Source organism: Oncorhynchus mykiss, chromosome 2 (assembly GCF_013265735.2).
Source record: "Oncorhynchus mykiss isolate Arlee chromosome 2, USDA_OmykA_1.1, whole genome shotgun sequence".
NCBI classification, from domain to species: Eukaryota; Metazoa; Chordata; class Actinopteri; order Salmoniformes; family Salmonidae; genus Oncorhynchus; species Oncorhynchus mykiss.
The window spans coordinates 98,060,501-98,077,668 of record NC_048566.1 but is presented as its reverse complement, the minus strand read 5'-3'; the positions used below and the strand labels follow the sequence as shown (position 1 = coordinate 98,077,668).

Sequence of the window (17,168 nt, the reverse complement as noted above, 5' to 3'; positions counted from 1 at the left end):
ATGACACTTACTGCTAGAACAAGAACTATGTCTCCTGCCCCCGGTTTAGTTTACAGGCATGTCGGTGGAGAGGTGTTCACACAGCCCAGTCTCCTTAACATATCTCTCTCTCTCTCTCTCTCCCTCTCTCTCTCTCCCCCCCTCTATTTCCCTCCCTCCCTCCCTCCCTCATACAATTTTATAGACTGGCAGGTCTGCAGACACATAGCCTAGTCTCCTTAATGTCTGTCCCTCTCTTTCTCTCCTCTCTCCCCTCTTTGTACCGTTTCATAGATAGGCAGATCAGTAGAGCTCAGACTCCCTCCCTCCCTCCCACATACCGTTTGGTATACTGGCCGGTCAGCAGACAAGTGTTCACAGAGCCCAGTCTCATTCATGTCTGTCCCAGGCAGGGTTTCATTCCGACAGGAGCAGGGGTACAGCGAGACAGAACTGTTCTTGATCCACACGTTCTCCAACCAGTTACCTGGAGACACCCAGCCACAACACTTCATCTGGAGGAATTGGCAGAAAGAAAGAACAAAAGAAAGAAGGAGAGAAAGAGAAAGAGGGAGAGAGAGAGAGAGAGAGAGGGAGAGAAAGAGGAGGGAGAGGGAGAGAAAGAGGGAGAGAAAGAGAGAGAGGAAGAGAAAGAGAAAGAGGGAGAGAAAGAGGGAGAGAGAGAAAGAGGGAGAGAAAGAGGGAGAGAAAGAGGAGGGAGAGAAAGAGGGAGAGACAGAGAAAGAGGGAGAGAAAGAGGGAGAGAGAGAAAGAGGGAGAGAGAGAAAGAGGGAAAGAAGGAGGGAGATAAAGAGGGAGAGAAAGAGGAGGGAGAGGGAGAGAAAGAGGGAGAGAAAGAGAGAGAGGAAGAGAAAGAGAAAGAGGGAGAGAAAGAGAGGAAGATAAAGAGAAAAAAGGGAGAGAGAGAGAGAGAAAGAGGGAGAGAAAGAGGGAGAGAAAGAGGGAGAGAGAGAGAGAGAGAGAGAGGGAGAGAAAGAGGGAGAGAGAGAGAGAGAAAGAGGGAGAAAAAGAGGGAGAGGGAGAGAAAGAGGGAGAGAAAGAGGAGGGAGAGGGAGAGAAAGAGGGAGAGAAAGAGAAAGAGGGAGAGAAAGAGGAGGGAGAGGGAGAGAAAGAGAGAGAAAAAGAAAGAGGGAGAGAAAGAGGGAGAGAAAGAGAAAGAGGGAGAGAACGAGAAAGAGGGAGAGAAAGAGGGAGAGAAAGAGGGAGAGAGAGAAAGAGGGAGAGAAAGAGGGAGAGAAAGAGGAGGGAGAGAAAGAGGGAGAGACAGAGAAAGAGGGAGAGAAAGAGGGAGAGAGAGAAAGAGGGAGAGAGAGAAAGAGGGAAAGAAGGAGGGAGATAAAGAGGGAGAGAAAGAGGAGGGAGAGGGAGAGAAAGAGGGAGAGAAAGAGAGAGAGGAAGAGAAAGAGAAAGAGGGAGAGAAAGAGAGGAAGATAAAGAGAAAAAAGGGAGAGAGAGAGAGAGAAAGAGGGAGAGAAAGAGGGAGAGAAAGAGGGAGAGAGAGAGAGAGAGAGAGAGGGAGAGAAAGAGGGAGAGAGAGAGAGAGAAAGAGGGAGAAAAAGAGGGAGAGGGAGAGAAAGAGGGAGAGAAAGAGGAGGGAGAGGGAGAGAAAGAGGGAGAGAAAGAGAAAGAGGGAGAGAAAGAGGAGGGAGAGGGAGAGAAAGAGAGAGAAAAAGAAAGAGGGAGAGAAAGAGGGAGAGAAAGAGAAAGAGGGAGAGAACGAGAAAGAGGGAGAGAAAGAGAGAGAGAAAGAGGGAGAGAAAGAGGGAGAGAAAGAAAGAGAGAGAAAGAGGGAGAGAAAGAAAGAGAGTGATAAAGAGGGAGAGAAAGCATGATTAATATGAAACAGACTAATTGTTTGCTGAAATAGACTGTGTTGAAACAGCATGAGAAACAGGCTGATGCTCTCAGGAACACTATGTGGTGAGGCTGGGGAGCCAGAAGAACAACAAATAAACAAGGGAGAAAGAGGGAGAGAAAGAGAGAGAGGAAGAGAAAGCACCCAACCTTCGTCTCTCCCGAGCCCGTACGGGAGTTGTAGCGATGAGACAAGATAGTAACTACTAACAATTGGATACCACGAAATTGGGGGGAAAAGGGGGTTAAAAAAAATAAAAATAAACTACGCTATGAGACTGCTTGTGTTTTTAGACAGTTAAAAATATAAACCTTGTTCAAACAGAAACTAAGGCAGGTCCAGCTACTTACCGTCCTCTGTACATAGTCCCAGGAATGTTCTGTGGTCCTGTTCTGACCAGTGTAGTTGACCAGCATTCCCTTGACGATGGTGGACATCTCCTGTTGCAGCTGGGGAAGAGACAGGGAAGAATGAGTTAAATGCTGATGCCAGGTGGGTCTGACACACTCATAACATCAGATATGTTGGTAAAGACAAGTGTAATTAATAATAATGAATAATAATGAAGGGGAGGGGAAGAGGGGGAGGGGAGGGGGGAGGGGAGGGGGGGAGGGGAGGGGGGAGGGGAGGGGAAGAGGGGGAGGGGAGGGGGGGAGGGGAGGGGAGGGGGGGAGGGGAGGGGAGGGGGGAGGGGAGGGGAGGGGAAGAGGGGGAGGGGAAGAGGGGGAGGGGAGGGGAAGAGGAAGAGGGGGAGAAGAGGGGGAGGGGAGGGGGAGGGGAGGGGAAGAGGGGAGGGGAGGGGAAGAGGGGGAGGGGAAGAGGGGGAGGGGAGGGGAAGAGGGGGAGGGGAAGAGGGGGAGGGGAGGGGAAGAGGAAGAGGGGGAGAAGAGGGGGAGGGGAGGGGGGAGGGGAGGGGAAGAGGGGGAGGGGAAGAGGGGAGGGGAAGAGGGGAGGGGAGGGGAAGAGGGGAGGGGAGGGGAAGAGGGGGAGGGGAGGGGAAGAGGAAGAGGGGGAGAAGAGGGGGAGGGGAGGGGGGAGGGGAGGGGAAGAGGGGAGGAGAAGAGGAGGAGGGGAGAGGGGAGGGGGGAGGGGAGGGGAAGAGGGGGAGGGGAGGGGAAGAGGGGGAGGGGAGGGGAAGAGGGGGAGGGGAGGGGGGAGGGGAGGGGAAGAGGGGGAGGGGAGGGGGGAGGGGAGGGGGGAGGGGAGGGGAAGAGGGGGAGGGGAGGGGAAGAGGGGGAGGGGAGGGGAAGAGGGGAGGGGAAGGGGAGGAGGAGAGGGGGAGGGGAGAGGGGAGGGGAAGAGGAGAAGAGGGGAAGGGGAAGAGGGGAAGAAGCGGAGGGGAAGAGGTGAAGAGGGAGAGGGGAGAAGAAGAGGGGGAGGGGAAGAGGGGAAGGGGAAGAGGGGGAGGGGAAGAGGGAGAGGGGAAGAGGGGAGGGGAAGAGGGAGAGGGGAGGAGAAGAGGGGGAGGGGAAGAGGGAGGGGGAGAAGAGGGGAGGGGAAGAGGAGAGGGGAGGAGAAGAGGGGGAGGAGAGAGGGGAGGAGAAGAGGGAGAGGGGAGAGGGAGGAGAAGAGGGGGAGGGGAGAGTGGAGGAGAAGAGGGGGAGGGGAGAGGGGAGGAGAAGAGGGGGAGGGGAGAGGGGAGGAGAAGAGGGGAGGGGAGGAGGGGAGAGGGGAGGAGAAGAGGGGAGGGGAAGAGGGGAGAGGGGAGGAGAAGAGGGAGAGAGGAGAGGGGAGGAGAAGAGGGGAGGGGGAGAGGGGAGGAGAAGAGGGGAGGGGGAGAGGGGAGGAGAAGAGGGAGGGGGGAGGGGAGGGGAGGGGGGAGGGGAAGAGGGGGAGGGGAGGGGGGAGGGGAGGGGAAGAGGGGAGGGGAAGAGGGGAGGGGAAGAGGGGGAGGGGAAGAGGGGGAGAAGAGGGGAGGGGAAGAGGGGAGGGGAAGAGGAGAAGAGGGGAAGGGGAAGAGGTGAAGAGGGAGAGGGGAGAAGAAGAGGGGAAGAGGGGGAGAAGAGGGGGAGAAGAGGGGAGGGGAAGAGGGGAGGAGGAGAGAGGAGGAGAAGAGAAGAGGAGGGTATGAGGGGGGAGGAGGAGAAGAGGGGAGAGGAGGAGAAGAGGGGAGGAGAGGAGGGGGGAGAGGGGGAGAAGAGGGGAGGAGGAGAGGATGGTAAAGACAAGTGTAATTAATAATAATGAATAATAATGAAGGGGAGGGGAAGAGGGGGAGGGGAGGGGGGAGGGGAGGGGGGAGGGGAGGGGAGGGGGGAGGGGAGGGGAAGAGGGGGAGGGGAGGGGGGAGGGGAGGGGAGGGTGGAGGGGAGGGGAGGGGGGAGGGGAGGGGAGGGGAAGAGGGGGAGGGGAAGAGGGGGAGGGGAGGGGAAGAGGAAGAGGGGGAGAAGAGGGGGAGGGGAGGGGGAGGGGAGGGGAAGAGGGGAGGGGAGGGGAAGAGGGGGAGGGGAAGAGGGGGAGGGGAGGGGAAGAGGGGGAGGGGAAGAGGGGGAGGGGAGGGGAAGAGGAAGAGGGGGAGAAGAGGGGGAGGGGAGGGGGGAGGGGAGGGGAAGAGGGGGAGGGGAAGAGGGGAGGGGAAGAGGGGAGGGGAGGGGAAGAGGGGAGGGGAGGGGAAGAGGGGGAGGGGAGGGGAAGAGGAAGAGGGGGAGAAGAGGGGGAGGGGAGGGGGGAGGGGAGGGGAAGAGGGGAGGAGAAGAGGGGGAGGGGAGAGGGGAGGGGGGAGGGGAGGGGAAGAGGGGGAGGGGAGGGGAAGAGGGGGAGGGGAGGGGAAGAGGGGGAGGGGAGGGGGGAGGGGAGGGGAAGAGGGGGAGGGGAGGGGGGAGGGGAGGGGGGAGGGGAGGGGAAGAGGGGGAGGGGAGGGGAAGAGGGGGAGGGGAGGGGAAGAGGGGAGGGGAAGGGGAGGAGGAGAGGGGGAGGGGAGAGGGGAGGGGAAGAGGAGAAGAGGGGAAGGGGAAGAGGGGAAGAAGCGGAGGGGAAGAGGTGAAGAGGGAGAGGGGAGAAGAAGAGGGGGAGGGGAAGAGGGGAAGGGGAAGAGGGGGAGGGGAAGAGGGAGAGGGGAAGAGGGGAGGGGAAGAGGGAGAGGGGAGGAGAAGAGGGGGAGGGGAAGAGGGAGGGGGAGAAGAGGGGAGGGGAAGAGGAGAGGGGAGGAGAAGAGGGGGAGGAGAGAGGGGAGGAGAAGAGGGAGAGGGGAGAGGGAGGAGAAGAGGGGGAGGGGAGAGTGGAGGAGAAGAGGGGGAGGGGAGAGGGGAGGAGAAGAGGGGGAGGGGAGAGGGGAGGAGAAGAGGGGAGGGGAGGAGGGGAGAGGGGAGGAGAAGAGGGGAGGGGAAGAGGGGAGAGGGGAGGAGAAGAGGGAGAGAGGAGAGGGGAGGAGAAGAGGGGAGGGGGAGAGGGGAGGAGAAGAGGGGAGGGGGAGAGGGGAGGAGAAGAGGGGAGGGGGGAGGGGAGGGGAGGGGGGAGGGGAAGAGGGGGAGGGGAGGGGGGAGGGGAGGGGAAGAGGGGAGGGGAAGAGGGGAGGGGAAGAGGGGGAGGGGAAGAGGGGGAGAAGAGGGGAGGGGAAGAGGGGAGGGGAAGAGGAGAAGAGGGGAAGGGGAAGAGGTGAAGAGGGAGAGGGGAGAAGAAGAGGGGAAGAGGGGGAGAAGAGGGGGAGAAGAGGGGAGGGGAAGAGGGGAGGAGGAGAGAGGAGGAGAAGAGAAGAGGAGGGTATGAGGGGGGAGGAGGAGAAGAGGGGAGAGGAGGAGAAGAGGGGAGGAGAGGAGGGGGGAGAGGGGGAGAAGAGGGGAGGAGGAGAGGATGGGGGAGAGGGGGAGAGGGGAGGAGGAGAGGAGGGGGGAGAGGGGGAGAAGAGGGGAGGAGGAGAGGAGGGGGGGGAGAGGGGGAGAAGAGGGGAGGAGAAGAGGGGAGGAGGAGAGAGGAGGAGAAGAGAAGAGGAGAGGAGAAGAGGGTATGAGGGGGGAGGAGGAGAAGAGGGGAGAGGAGGAGAAGAGGGTGATGATGATGCATCTGTGTGCAAATTCACACACAGAGATGAAGAAGCATCGTACTCTCTCCCTCCGTGTAAAGACATTTGACTTCAACTACAGCGCAAAAAAACACCCCAGGTACCGGGAGGCGGGACAGACAGCAGACTGTTAAACCAGCAGTGTTTCCCTGTCATCGTTCACTTTGTGACTGACAGGCGACCTGTCCTATCAATAGATCTCTAGAAGATGCTTATCGTTCATTCTAGTGGGAAAGGCTGACTTTTTTTCCCAGACTTGTTGAAAATATATTTTCACAGCGTTTTAGATAGTATAATGAACCTATACACTATATTCATTGATTGTTTTGTCACATAAACTGAAATTAGGCCAAGGATTTGAATTTGGCTGACTGGTTGGCTGGCTGGCTGGCTGGCTGGCTGGCTGGCTGGCTGACTGGCTAGCTGGCTGGCTGACTGGCTGACTGGCTGGCTGGCTGGCTGGCTGACTGGTTGGCTGGCTGGCTGGCTGGCTGACTGGCTGGCTGGCTGACTGACTGGTTGGCTGACTGGCTGGCTGGCTGGCTGACTGACTGACTGACTGCCTGGCTGGCTGGCTGATTGCTGACTGACTGGCTGGGTGGCTGGCTGGCTGGCTACTTTTCCATGGTTCCATCACAGGGCATGGGGATTCCCAGCAGGTCTCAGTCAGACAGCTGTCTAGGAAGGGAAGGGTGGGTATGTCCCAGCTGTGGTGAGAGGCCAAGAAAGGGGGAGGAGGAGTGGGAGGGAGAGTGGGGAGGGTGGGGGCAGGCAGAGGAGAGTGAGGGACAAAAAGGAGAGAAGGGAGAGAGTGGATAGGAAAGAACGGAAATGGGAGAAGGAGGAGGGAGGAGAAGGAGGGGGGAGAGAAGACACTCATCCCGTCTCTCTGGAAGGAATGTAGATGAAGTGGGGGGGAGGAGAGGAGGTAGAACTCACTCTGTCTCTCTGGAAGGAATGTATATGAAGTAGAGAGGGGGGAGAGGAGAGAAGGAGGTAGAACTCACTGTCTCTCTGGAAGGAATGTAGATGAAGTAGAGGGGGGGAGAGGAGAGAAGGAGGTAGAACTCACTCTGTCTCTCTGGAAGGAATGTAGATGAAGTAGAGGGGGGGAGAGGAGAGAAGGAGGTAGAACTCACTCTCTCTGGAAGGAATGTAGATGAAGTAGAGGGGGGGAGAGGAGAGAAGGAGGTAGAACTCACTCTCTCTGGAAGGAATGTAGATGAAGTAGGGGGGGGAGAGAAGGAGGTAGAACTCACTGTCTCTCTGGAAGGAATGTAGATGAAGTAGAGGGGGGGGGAGAGAAGGAGGTAGAACTCACTCTGTCTCTCTGGAAGGAATGTAGATGAAGTAGAGGGGGGGAGAGGAGAGAAGGAGGTAGAACTCACTCTCTCTGGAAGGAATGTAGATGAAGTAGGGGGGGAGAGAAGGAGGTAGAACTCATTGTCTCTCTGGAAGGAATGTAGATGAAGTAGAGAGGGGGGAGAGGAGAGAAGGAGGTAGAACTCACTGTCTCTCTGGAAGGAATGTAGATGAAGTAGGGGGGGAGAGAAGGAGGTAGAACTCACTGTCTCTCTGGAAGGAATGTAGATGAAGTAGGGGGGGAGAGAAGGAGGTAGAACTCACTGTCTCTCTGGAAGGAATGTAGATGAAGTAGGGGGGGGAGAGAAGGAGGTAGAACTCACTGTCTCTCTGGAAGGAATGTAGATGAAGTAGGGGGGGGGGGAGAGGAGGTAGAACTCACTCTGTCTCTCTGGAAGGAATGTATATGAAGTAGGGGGGAGAGAAGGAGGTAGAACTCACTGTCTCTCTGTAAGGAATGTAGATGAAGTAGAGGGGGGGAGGAGGTAGAACTCACTCTGTCTCTCTGAAAGGAATGTAGATGAAGTAGAGGGGGGGAGGAGGTAGAACTCACTCTGTCTCTCTGGAAGGAATGTAGATGAAGTAGAGGGGGGGAGAGGAGAGAAGGAGGTAGAACTCACTCTGTCTCTCTGGAAGGAATGTAGATGAAGTAGAGAGGGGGGAGAGGAGAGAAGGAGGTAGAACTCACTCTGTCTCTCTGGAAGTAGATGAGCACGCCAGCCGTAACCTGGGCGATGAGGATGAGCAGGAGGCAGGTGAAGTACTGGGGACAGACAGCACAATGGGAAAGTGCATTTTAGAGGTTCATCATAACAGTTTAGCGTGAACACAGCCAACGTAATGTTCTACAGATGATATCAGACTAAAGAACATTGAACTTCTCTGATTCAACTAATTCTGCGTTCAGGTTTTGGTAGAGTATTCTGTGTTCAGGTTTTGGTAGAGTATTCTGTGTTTAGGTTTTGGTAGAGTATTCTGTGTTTAGGTATTGGTAGAGTATTCTGTGTTCAGGTTTTGGTAGAGTATTCTGTGTTCAGGTTTTGGTAGAGTATTCTGTGTTTAGGTATTGGTAGAGTATTCTGTGTTCAGGTTTTGGTAGAGTATTCTGTGTTCAGGTATTGGTAGAGTATTCTGTGTTCAGGTATTGGTAGAGTATTCTGTGTTTAGGTTTTGGTAGAGTATTCTGTGTTCAGGTTTTGGTAGAGTATTCTGTGTTTAGGTATTGGTAGAGTATTCTGTGTTTAGGTTTTGGTAGAGTATTCTGTGTTTAGATATTGGTAGAGTATTGGTAGAGTATTCTGTGTTTAGGTTTTGGTAGAGTATTGGTAGAGTATTCTGTGTTTAGGTTTTGGTAGAGTATTCTGTGTTTAGGTTTTGGTAGAGTATTGGTAGAGTATTCTGTGTTTAGGTTTTGGTAGAGTATTCTGTGTTCAGGTTTTGGTAGAGTATTCTGTGTTCAGGTTTTAGAGTATTCTCCTCACCCCTCTCTATGTAACCTCCTCACCACTCTCTATGTAACCTCCTCACCCCTCTCTACGTAACCTCCTCACCCCTCTCTATGTAACCTCCTCACCCCTCTCTATGTAACCCCTCACCCCTCTCTATGTAACCTCCTCACCCCTCTCTATGTAACCTCCTCACCCCTCTCTATGTAACCTCCTCACCCCTCTCTATGTAACCTCCTCACCCCTCTCTATGTAACCTCCTCACCCCTCTCTATGTAACCTCCCCACCCCTCTCTATGTAACCTCCTCACCTCTCTCTATTTAAACCTCCTCACCCCTCTCTATGTGACCTCCTCACCCCTCTCTATGTAACCTCCTCACCCCTCTCTATGTAACCTCCCCACCCCTCTCTATGTAACCTCCTCACCTCTCTCTATTTAAACCTCCTCACCCCTCTCTATTTAAACCTCCTCATCCCTCTCTATGTAACCCCCTCACCTCTCTATGTAACCCCCTCATCCCTCTCTATGTAACCTCCTCACCCCTCTCTATGTAACCTCCTCACCCCTCTCTATGTAACCTCCTCACCCCTCTCTATGTAACCCCCTCACCCCTCTCTATGTAACCTCCTCACCCCTCTCTATGTAACCTCCTCACCCCTCTCTATTTTAACCTCCTCACCCCTCTCTATTTTAACCTCCTCACCCCTCTCTATTTTAACCCCCTCACCCCTCTCTATGTAACCTCCTCACCCCTCTCTATTTTAACCTCCTCACCCCTCTCTATTTTAACCCCCTCACCCCTCTCTATGTAACCTCCTCACCCCTCTCTATGTAACCTCCTCACCCCTCTCTATTTTAACCTCCTCACCCCTCTCTATTTTAACCCCCTCACCCCTCTCTATGTAACCTCCTCACCCCTCTCTATGTAACCTCCTCACCCCTCTCTATTTTAACCCCCTCACCCCTCTCTATTTTAACCTCCTCACCCCTCTCTATTTTAACCTCCTCACCCCTCTCTATTTTAACCCCCTCACCCCTCTCTATGTAACCTCCTCACCCCTCTCTATGTAACCTCCTCACCCCTCTCTATTTTAACCCCCTCACCCCTCTCTATTTTAACCTCCTCACCCCTCTCTATTTTAACCTCCTCACCCCTCTCTATTTTAACCCCCTCACCCCTCTCTATGTAACCTCCTCACCCCTCTCTATGTAACCTCCTCACCCCTCTCTATGTAACCTCCTCACCCCTCTCTATTTTAACCCCCTCACCCCTCTCTATTTTAACCTCCTCACCCCTCTCTATTTTAACCTCCTCACCCCTCTCTATTTTAACCCCCTCACCCCTCTCTATGTAACCTCCTCACCCCTCTCTATTTTAACCTCCTCACCCCTCTCTATTTTAACCCCCTCACCCCTCTCTATGTAACCTCCTCACCCCTCTCTATGTAACCTCCTCACCCCTCTCTATTTTAACCCCCTCACCCCTCTCTATGTAACCCCCTCACCCCTCTCTATGTAACCTCCTCACCCCTCTCTATTTTAACCTCCTCACCCCTCTCTATTTTAACCCCCTCACCCCTCTCTATGTAACCTCCTCACCCCTCTCTATGTAACCTCCTCACCCCTCTCTATTTTAACCCCCTCACCCCTCTCTATTTTAACCTCCTCACCCCTCTCTATTTTAACCTCCTCACCCCTCTCTATTTTAACCCCCTCACCTCTCTCTCTATAACCCCCTCACATTAATAATCCACGCGGCTGCTGTTGACAACATACGTAGTCAAACAGGAAGATGGTGTTATACTAAGAATCCAACCTCATTGGACCAAACAGCAGCATGAGCCTGTAGTCTAGTTCTAACGCTGAGGAAGAACCTAGCCGGGTCCTTTTTAAACAGCAGTTGAATATCTCAGCTACAAATCAGAGAGAATACTGCAGCAGCTTAGAGCCTCGTGACATAACATCAAAACAGACTCTACATCCTGCTCAACCTTCACAGCGTTGTGGTGCAGGAACAAGCCTCTTTGACAGCAGGGGGTTGTGGGGAGGGGGTAGGTGGGGGGAGGGAGCTTTAGTTTGAGTATTTTAGCAGTGTGGATGTGTGTTTACTCACCAGGCCCAGCAGGCAGCGTATCTCGTAGATGGCTCCTATACAGCCCAGGAAGCCCATAACCATGGAGAGAGAACCCACAGTGATCAGAATATAGGACGCCACTTTCAGAGTGGTGGAGGACTCCTCTGTAGAGAAGATGTACATAAACAGGTTAACATTCACCCTACATCACCACTCACTGAAACCAGGCTACATCACCACTCACTGAAACCAGGCTACAGGCTACATTCACCCTACAACACTACTGACTGAAACCAGGCTACAGGCTACATTCACCCTACAACACCACTCACTGAAACCAGGTTACAACATCACTCACTGAAACCAGGTTACAACGTCACTCACTGAAACCAGGTTACAACATCACTCACTGAAACCAGGCTACAACATCACTCACTGAAACCAGGCTACAACACCACTCACTGAAACCAGGTTACAACACCACTCACTGAAACCAGGCTACAACACCACTCACTGAAACCAGGTTACAACATCACTCACTGAAACCAGGCTACAGGCTACAACATCACTCACTGAAACCAGGCTACAACATCACTCACTGAAACCAGGCTACAACACCACTCACTGAAACCAGGTTACAACACCACTCACTGAAACCAGGCTACAACACCACTCACTGAAACCAGGTTACAACATCACTCACTGAAACCAGGCTACAGGCTACAACATCACTCACTGAAACCAGGCTACAACACCACTCACTGAAACCAGGCTACAACACCACTCACTGAAACCAGGCTACAACACCACTCACTGAAACCAGGTTACAACACCAGTCACTGAAACCAGGCTACAACACCACTCACTGAAACCAGGCTACAACATCACTCACTGAAACCAGGCTACAACACCACTCACTGAAACCAGGTTACAACACCAGTCACTGAAACCAGGCTACAACACCACTCACTGAAACCAGGTTACAACACCACTCACTGAAACCAGGCTACAACACCACTCACTGAAACCAGGCTACAACACCACTCACTGAAACCAGGTTACAACATCACTCACTGAAACCAGGCTACAACATCACTCACTGAAACCAGGCTACAGGCTACAACATCACTCATTGAAACCAGGCTACAGCATCATCCTAAACTATACAGAATGGTTTCCCGATATCTTACGAGTGACTCATTCTAGCCCATTTAAATGACCTGGTCAACCCTATGCAGTGAAATATACACGTGGCAGGTCAGGTACCATGTAATCTGTTAATTTTGTAGTAGTAGTAACATGTCAAGTCAAGCAATGAGATCCACCATGGAGCAAGCCGAACCCCCCCCCCCCCAAAAAAAAAGCAATGTTCTCTACCAGAGTTATACAGTGCCTTGCGAAAGTATTCGGCCCCCTTGAACTTTGCGACCTTTTGCCACATTTCAGGCTTCAAACATAAAGATATAAAACTGTATTTTTTTGTGAAGAATCAACAACAAGTGGGACACAATCATGAAGTGGAACGACATTTATTGGATATTTCAAACTTTTTTAACAAATCAAAAACTGAAAAATTGGGCGTGCAAAATTATTCAGCCCCTTTACTTTCAGTGCAGCAAACTCTCTCCAGAAGTTCAGTGAGGATCTCTGAATGATCCAATGTTGACCTAAATGACTAATGATGATAAATACAATCCACCTGTATGTAATCAAGTCTCCGTATAAATGCACCTGCACTGTGATAGTCTCAGAGGTCCGTCAAAAGCGCAGAGAGCATCATGAAGAACAAGGAACACACCAGGCAGGTCCGAGATACTGTTGTGAAGAAGTTTAAAGCCGGATTTGGATACAAAAAGATTTCCCAAGCTTTAAACATCCCAAGGAGCACTGTGCAAGCGATAATATTGAAATGGAAGGAGTATCAGACCACTGCAAATCTACCAAGACCTGGCCGTCCCTCTAAACTTTCAGCTCATACAAGGAGAAGACTGATCAGAGATGCAGCCAAGAGGCCCATGATCACTCTGGATGAACTGCAGAGATCTACAGCTGAGGTGGGAGACTCTGTCCATAGGACAACAATCAGTCGTATATTGCACAAATCTGGCCTTTATGGAAGAGTGGCAAGAAGAAAGCCATTTCTTAAAGATATCCATAAAAAGTGTTGTTTAAAGTTTGCCACAAGCCACCTGGGAGACACACCAAACATGTGGAAGAGGGTGCTCTGGTCAGATGAAACCAAAATGGAACTTTTTGGCATCAATGCAAAACGTTATGTTTGGCGTAAAAGCAACACAGCTGAACACACCATCCCCACTGTCAAACATGGTGGTGGCAGCATCATGGTTTGGGCCTGCTTTTCTTCAGCAGGGACAGGGAAGATGGTTCAAATTGATGGGAAGATGGATGGAGCCAAATACAGGACCATTCTGGAAGAAAACCTGATGGAGTCTGCAAAAGACCTGAGACTGGGACGGAGATTTATCTTCCAACAAGACAATGATCCAAAACATAAAGCAAAATCTACAATGGAATGGTTCAAAAATAAACATATCCAGGTGTTAGAATGGCCAAGTCAAAGTCCAGACCTGAATCCAATCGAGAATCTGTGGAAAGAACTGAAAACTGCTGTTCACAAATGCTCTCCATCCAACCTCACTGAGCTCGAGCTGTTTTGCAAGGAGGAATGGGAAAAAATTTCAGTCTCTCGATGTGCAAAACTGATAGAGACATACCCCAAGCGACTTACAGTTGTAATCGCAGCAAAAGGTCGCGCTACAAAGTATTAACTTAAGGGGGCTGAATAATTTTGCACGCCCAATTTTTCAGTTTTTGATTTGTTAAAAAAGTTTGAAATATTCAATAAATGTCGTTCCACTTCATGATTGTGTCCCACTTGTTGTTGATTCTTCACAAAAAACTATAGTTTTATATCTTTATGTTTGAAGCCTGAAATGTGGCAAAAGGTCGCAAAGTTCAAGGGGGCCGAATACTTTCGCAAGGCACTGTAACAGCCCATCAGAGAGAGCAAGGCTGGAGCAGAGGAATGGAGAGGAGATGGGGGGGTAAGATGGATAGATTCCCTTGGCTGAGGGTAAGCTCCAGAGATGTGCCGTTTCGCTGTCTGGAATGAAGCCAGGCACAGAGCTCTGGGGCTTGGACACGGCTCCAACTCACTCGGGGTCTGAGGTCAGGAGAACCAGAGATGTGCCGTTTCTCTGTCTGGAATGAAGCCTGGCACAGAGCTCTGGGGCTGGGACACGGCTCCAACTCACTCGGGGTCTGAGGTCAGGAGAACCAGAGATGTGCCGTTTCTCTGTCTGGATTGAAGCCTGGCACAGAGCTCTGGGGCTGGGACACGGCTCCAACTCACTCGGGGTCTGAGGTCAGGAGAACCAGAGATGTGCCGTTTCTCTGTCTGGAATGAAGCCTGGCACAGAGCTCTGGGGCTGGGACACGGCTCCAACTCACTCGGGGTCTGAGGTCAGGAGAACCAGAGATGTGCAGTCTCTGTCTGGATTGAAGCCTGGCACAGAGCTCTGGGGCTGGGACACGGCTCCAACTCACTCGGGGTCTGAGGTCAGCAGAACCAGAGAGGCCAGCTATAATATAATAGCCCTTACCTTACCTAACCCTGACTCATGAATAATACTTATAATAAAGAATCCTAATGGTGTCAAATCAGCCAGACACATTGCCCCACAGACAAAACACAGCCAGACACATTGCTCCACAGATAAAACGTAACCACTTCAAAGCATTGGTTCACAGTGCATAACGATCAACCTAAAGACATTCAACTACAATATTCTTGCCATCTCATAAACCAGGCTCGTATAGATTACATTAAGGGACGCTGAACAATCTCAGTGAAACCATACAATGTAATAAAACCAGACTAATGTGAGAGTATGTACTGTACCTGTCAAAAGAGTAGGACACACCTACTCATTAGAGGTTTTGCTGTTGTTGTTTTTTAAAACTATTTTCTACATTGTAGAATAATACTGAAGACATCACAACTATGAAATAACACATATGGAATCATGTATTAACCACCCCTCAGAGCCTGGTTCCTCTCTAGGTTTCTTCCTAGGTTTTGGCCTTTCTAGGGAGTTTTTCCTAGCCACCGTGCTTCTACACCTGCATTGCTTGCTGTTTGGGGTTTTAGGCTGGGTTTCTGTACAGCACTTTGAGATATCAGCTGATATCCTGCAGCAGCAGGCTCGTAAGCATTCATTCAAACAGCACTTTCCTGCGTTTGCCAGCAGCTCTTTGCTGTGCTTCAAGCATTGACTTCAAGCCTATCAACTCCCGAGATTAGGCTGGCAATACTAAAGTGCCTATAAGAACATCCAATAGTCAAAGGTATATGAAATACAAATGGTAGAGAGAGAAATAGTCCTATAATAACTACAACCTAAAACTTCTTACATGGGAATATCGAAGACTCATGTTAAAAGGAACCACCAGCTTTCATATGTTCTCATGTTCTGATGAACTGAAACCTTAGCTTTTTTACATGGAACATATTGCACTTTTACTTTCTTCTCCAACACTTTGTTTTTGCATTATCTAAACCAAATTGAACATGTTTCATTACTTATTTGAGACTAAATTGATTGTATTTAATGTATTATATTAAGTTAAAATAAAAGTGTTCATTTAGTATTGTTGTAATTGTCATTATTACAAATATATGCATAAAAATCGTCCGATTAATCGGTATCGGCGTTGACAAATCATAATCAGTCGAACCTCTACATGAAGGGCTAGTTATAGAAAGGCTAGTTACAGAAAGGCTAGCTACAGAAAGGCTAGCTACAGAAAGGCTAGTTACAGAAAGGCTAGCTACAGAAAGGCTAGCTACAGAAAGGCTAGCTACAGAAAGGCTAGTTACAGAAAGGCTAGCTACAGAAAGGCTAGCAACAGAAAGGCTAGCTACAGAAAGGCTAGCTACAGAAAGGCTAGTTACAGAAAGGCTAGTTACAGAAAGGCTAGCTACAGAAAGGCTAGCTACAGAAAGGCTAGCTACAGAAAGGCTAGTTACAGAAAGGCTAGCAACAGAAAGGCTAGTTACAGAAAGGCTAGCTACAGGAAGGCTAGTTACAGAAAGGCTAGCTACAGAAAGGCTAGCAACAGAAAGGCTAGCAACAGAAAGGCTAGTTACAGAAAGGCTAGCAACAGAAAGGCTAGCTACAGAAAGGCTAGTTACAGAAAGGCTAGTTACAGAAAGGCTAGCAACAGAAAGGCTAGCTACAGAAAGGCTAGTTATAGAAAGGCTAGCTACAGAAAGGCTAACTACAGAAAGGCTAGCAACAGAAAGGCTAGCAACAGAAAGGCTAGCTACAGAAAGACTAGCTACAGAAAGGCTAGTTACAGAAAGGCTAGTTACAGAAAGGCTAGCTACAGAAAGGCTAGCTACAGAAAGGCTAGTTACAGAAAGGCTAGCTACAGAAAGGCTAGCTACAGAAAGGCTAGCAACAGAAAGGCTAGCTACAGAAAGGCTAGTTACAGAAAGGCTAGCTACAGAAAGGCTAGATACAGAAAGGCTAGTTACAGAAAGGCTAGATACAGAAAGGCTAGCTACAGGGTTTGTGTGAAAGAAATGTCACACAGAGAACATAGATGGAAGCTACCTACACGTGTCCTACAGCGCTAGGCATCAGCCGACAGCAGCCTCTCACCACAAAACACAGACCAATGGCGGCGAGAGAGGAACACTTGTTCTGAAACACTTGTTCTGAACACTTGTTCTGAACACTTGTTCTGAACACTTGTGAACTGTACTGTAGGCCTCAAAGCATGTGAAGTAAGAGCTGCAGTGGACCGACAGAGATCACAAAGGTTTGACAAAGGTTGTTGGTGACAGAAAACGTAGCAAACAAAACACTGAAACTTGCAAGGACGCAGACTTCCTTTCACAGCTCGTTAAATTCTAAAAAGGAGGAACGTTTTCAAAGCCTTTAGATTAGTTAACTATTCTCAGAGTGCACATCTGTGTTGCAGAGCTTCAGAAGCAGATGCACACTCATCTGTGTGGAATCTCTAGTGGTTTATGTAGTCAGCATGTGTCCTGGTCTGTCTTGTACCGTGGCACGTTTCCATGCAAGTCTCCTTCCATTGGAACTTGAGAAAAAGTTCCTCTGGTGGTTTCCACGGAAACGTCCATTTAAAGAGACAGTTCAGAGCTTCGTCCCAAACGGCGCCCTATTCGCTATGGTTCTAAACCGTCTCTTTAAATAGACGTTTCTGTGGAAACAAGCAGGTTTCAGTGAGTTCTAGTGCCCTTTAAGACAGCAGTTCACACCCTCAGGGGGAGTTTTTCAGCATAGCAGGGTTAGCTGCATAAACATGTCAATGTATTTAGTCTGTATACAGAGAAACAAAACGAAAGCTTCAAATTAAACACACCGACTTGACATCGAACTAA

At 50.8% G+C, this 17,168-nt stretch overlaps 1 protein-coding gene across 1 annotated transcript in view; it reads right to left on the bottom strand.

The window, feature by feature from the left end:
• Window positions 1-17,168, bottom strand: part of LOC118943872 (CD82 antigen-like) — a 59,813-nt gene that overhangs the window by 8,479 nt on the left and 34,166 nt on the right. Inside the window, exons 4-7 of the mRNA XM_036960349.1 lie at window positions 10,775-10,899; window positions 7,903-7,977; window positions 2,206-2,304; window positions 321-494 (exon numbers count right to left, since the gene is read on the bottom strand). Of these exons, the coding sequence (XP_036816244.1) occupies window positions 321-494; window positions 2,206-2,304; window positions 7,903-7,977; window positions 10,775-10,899 (473 nt within the window). The remainder of the gene's footprint in view (window positions 1-320; window positions 495-2,205; window positions 2,305-7,902; window positions 7,978-10,774; window positions 10,900-17,168) is intronic.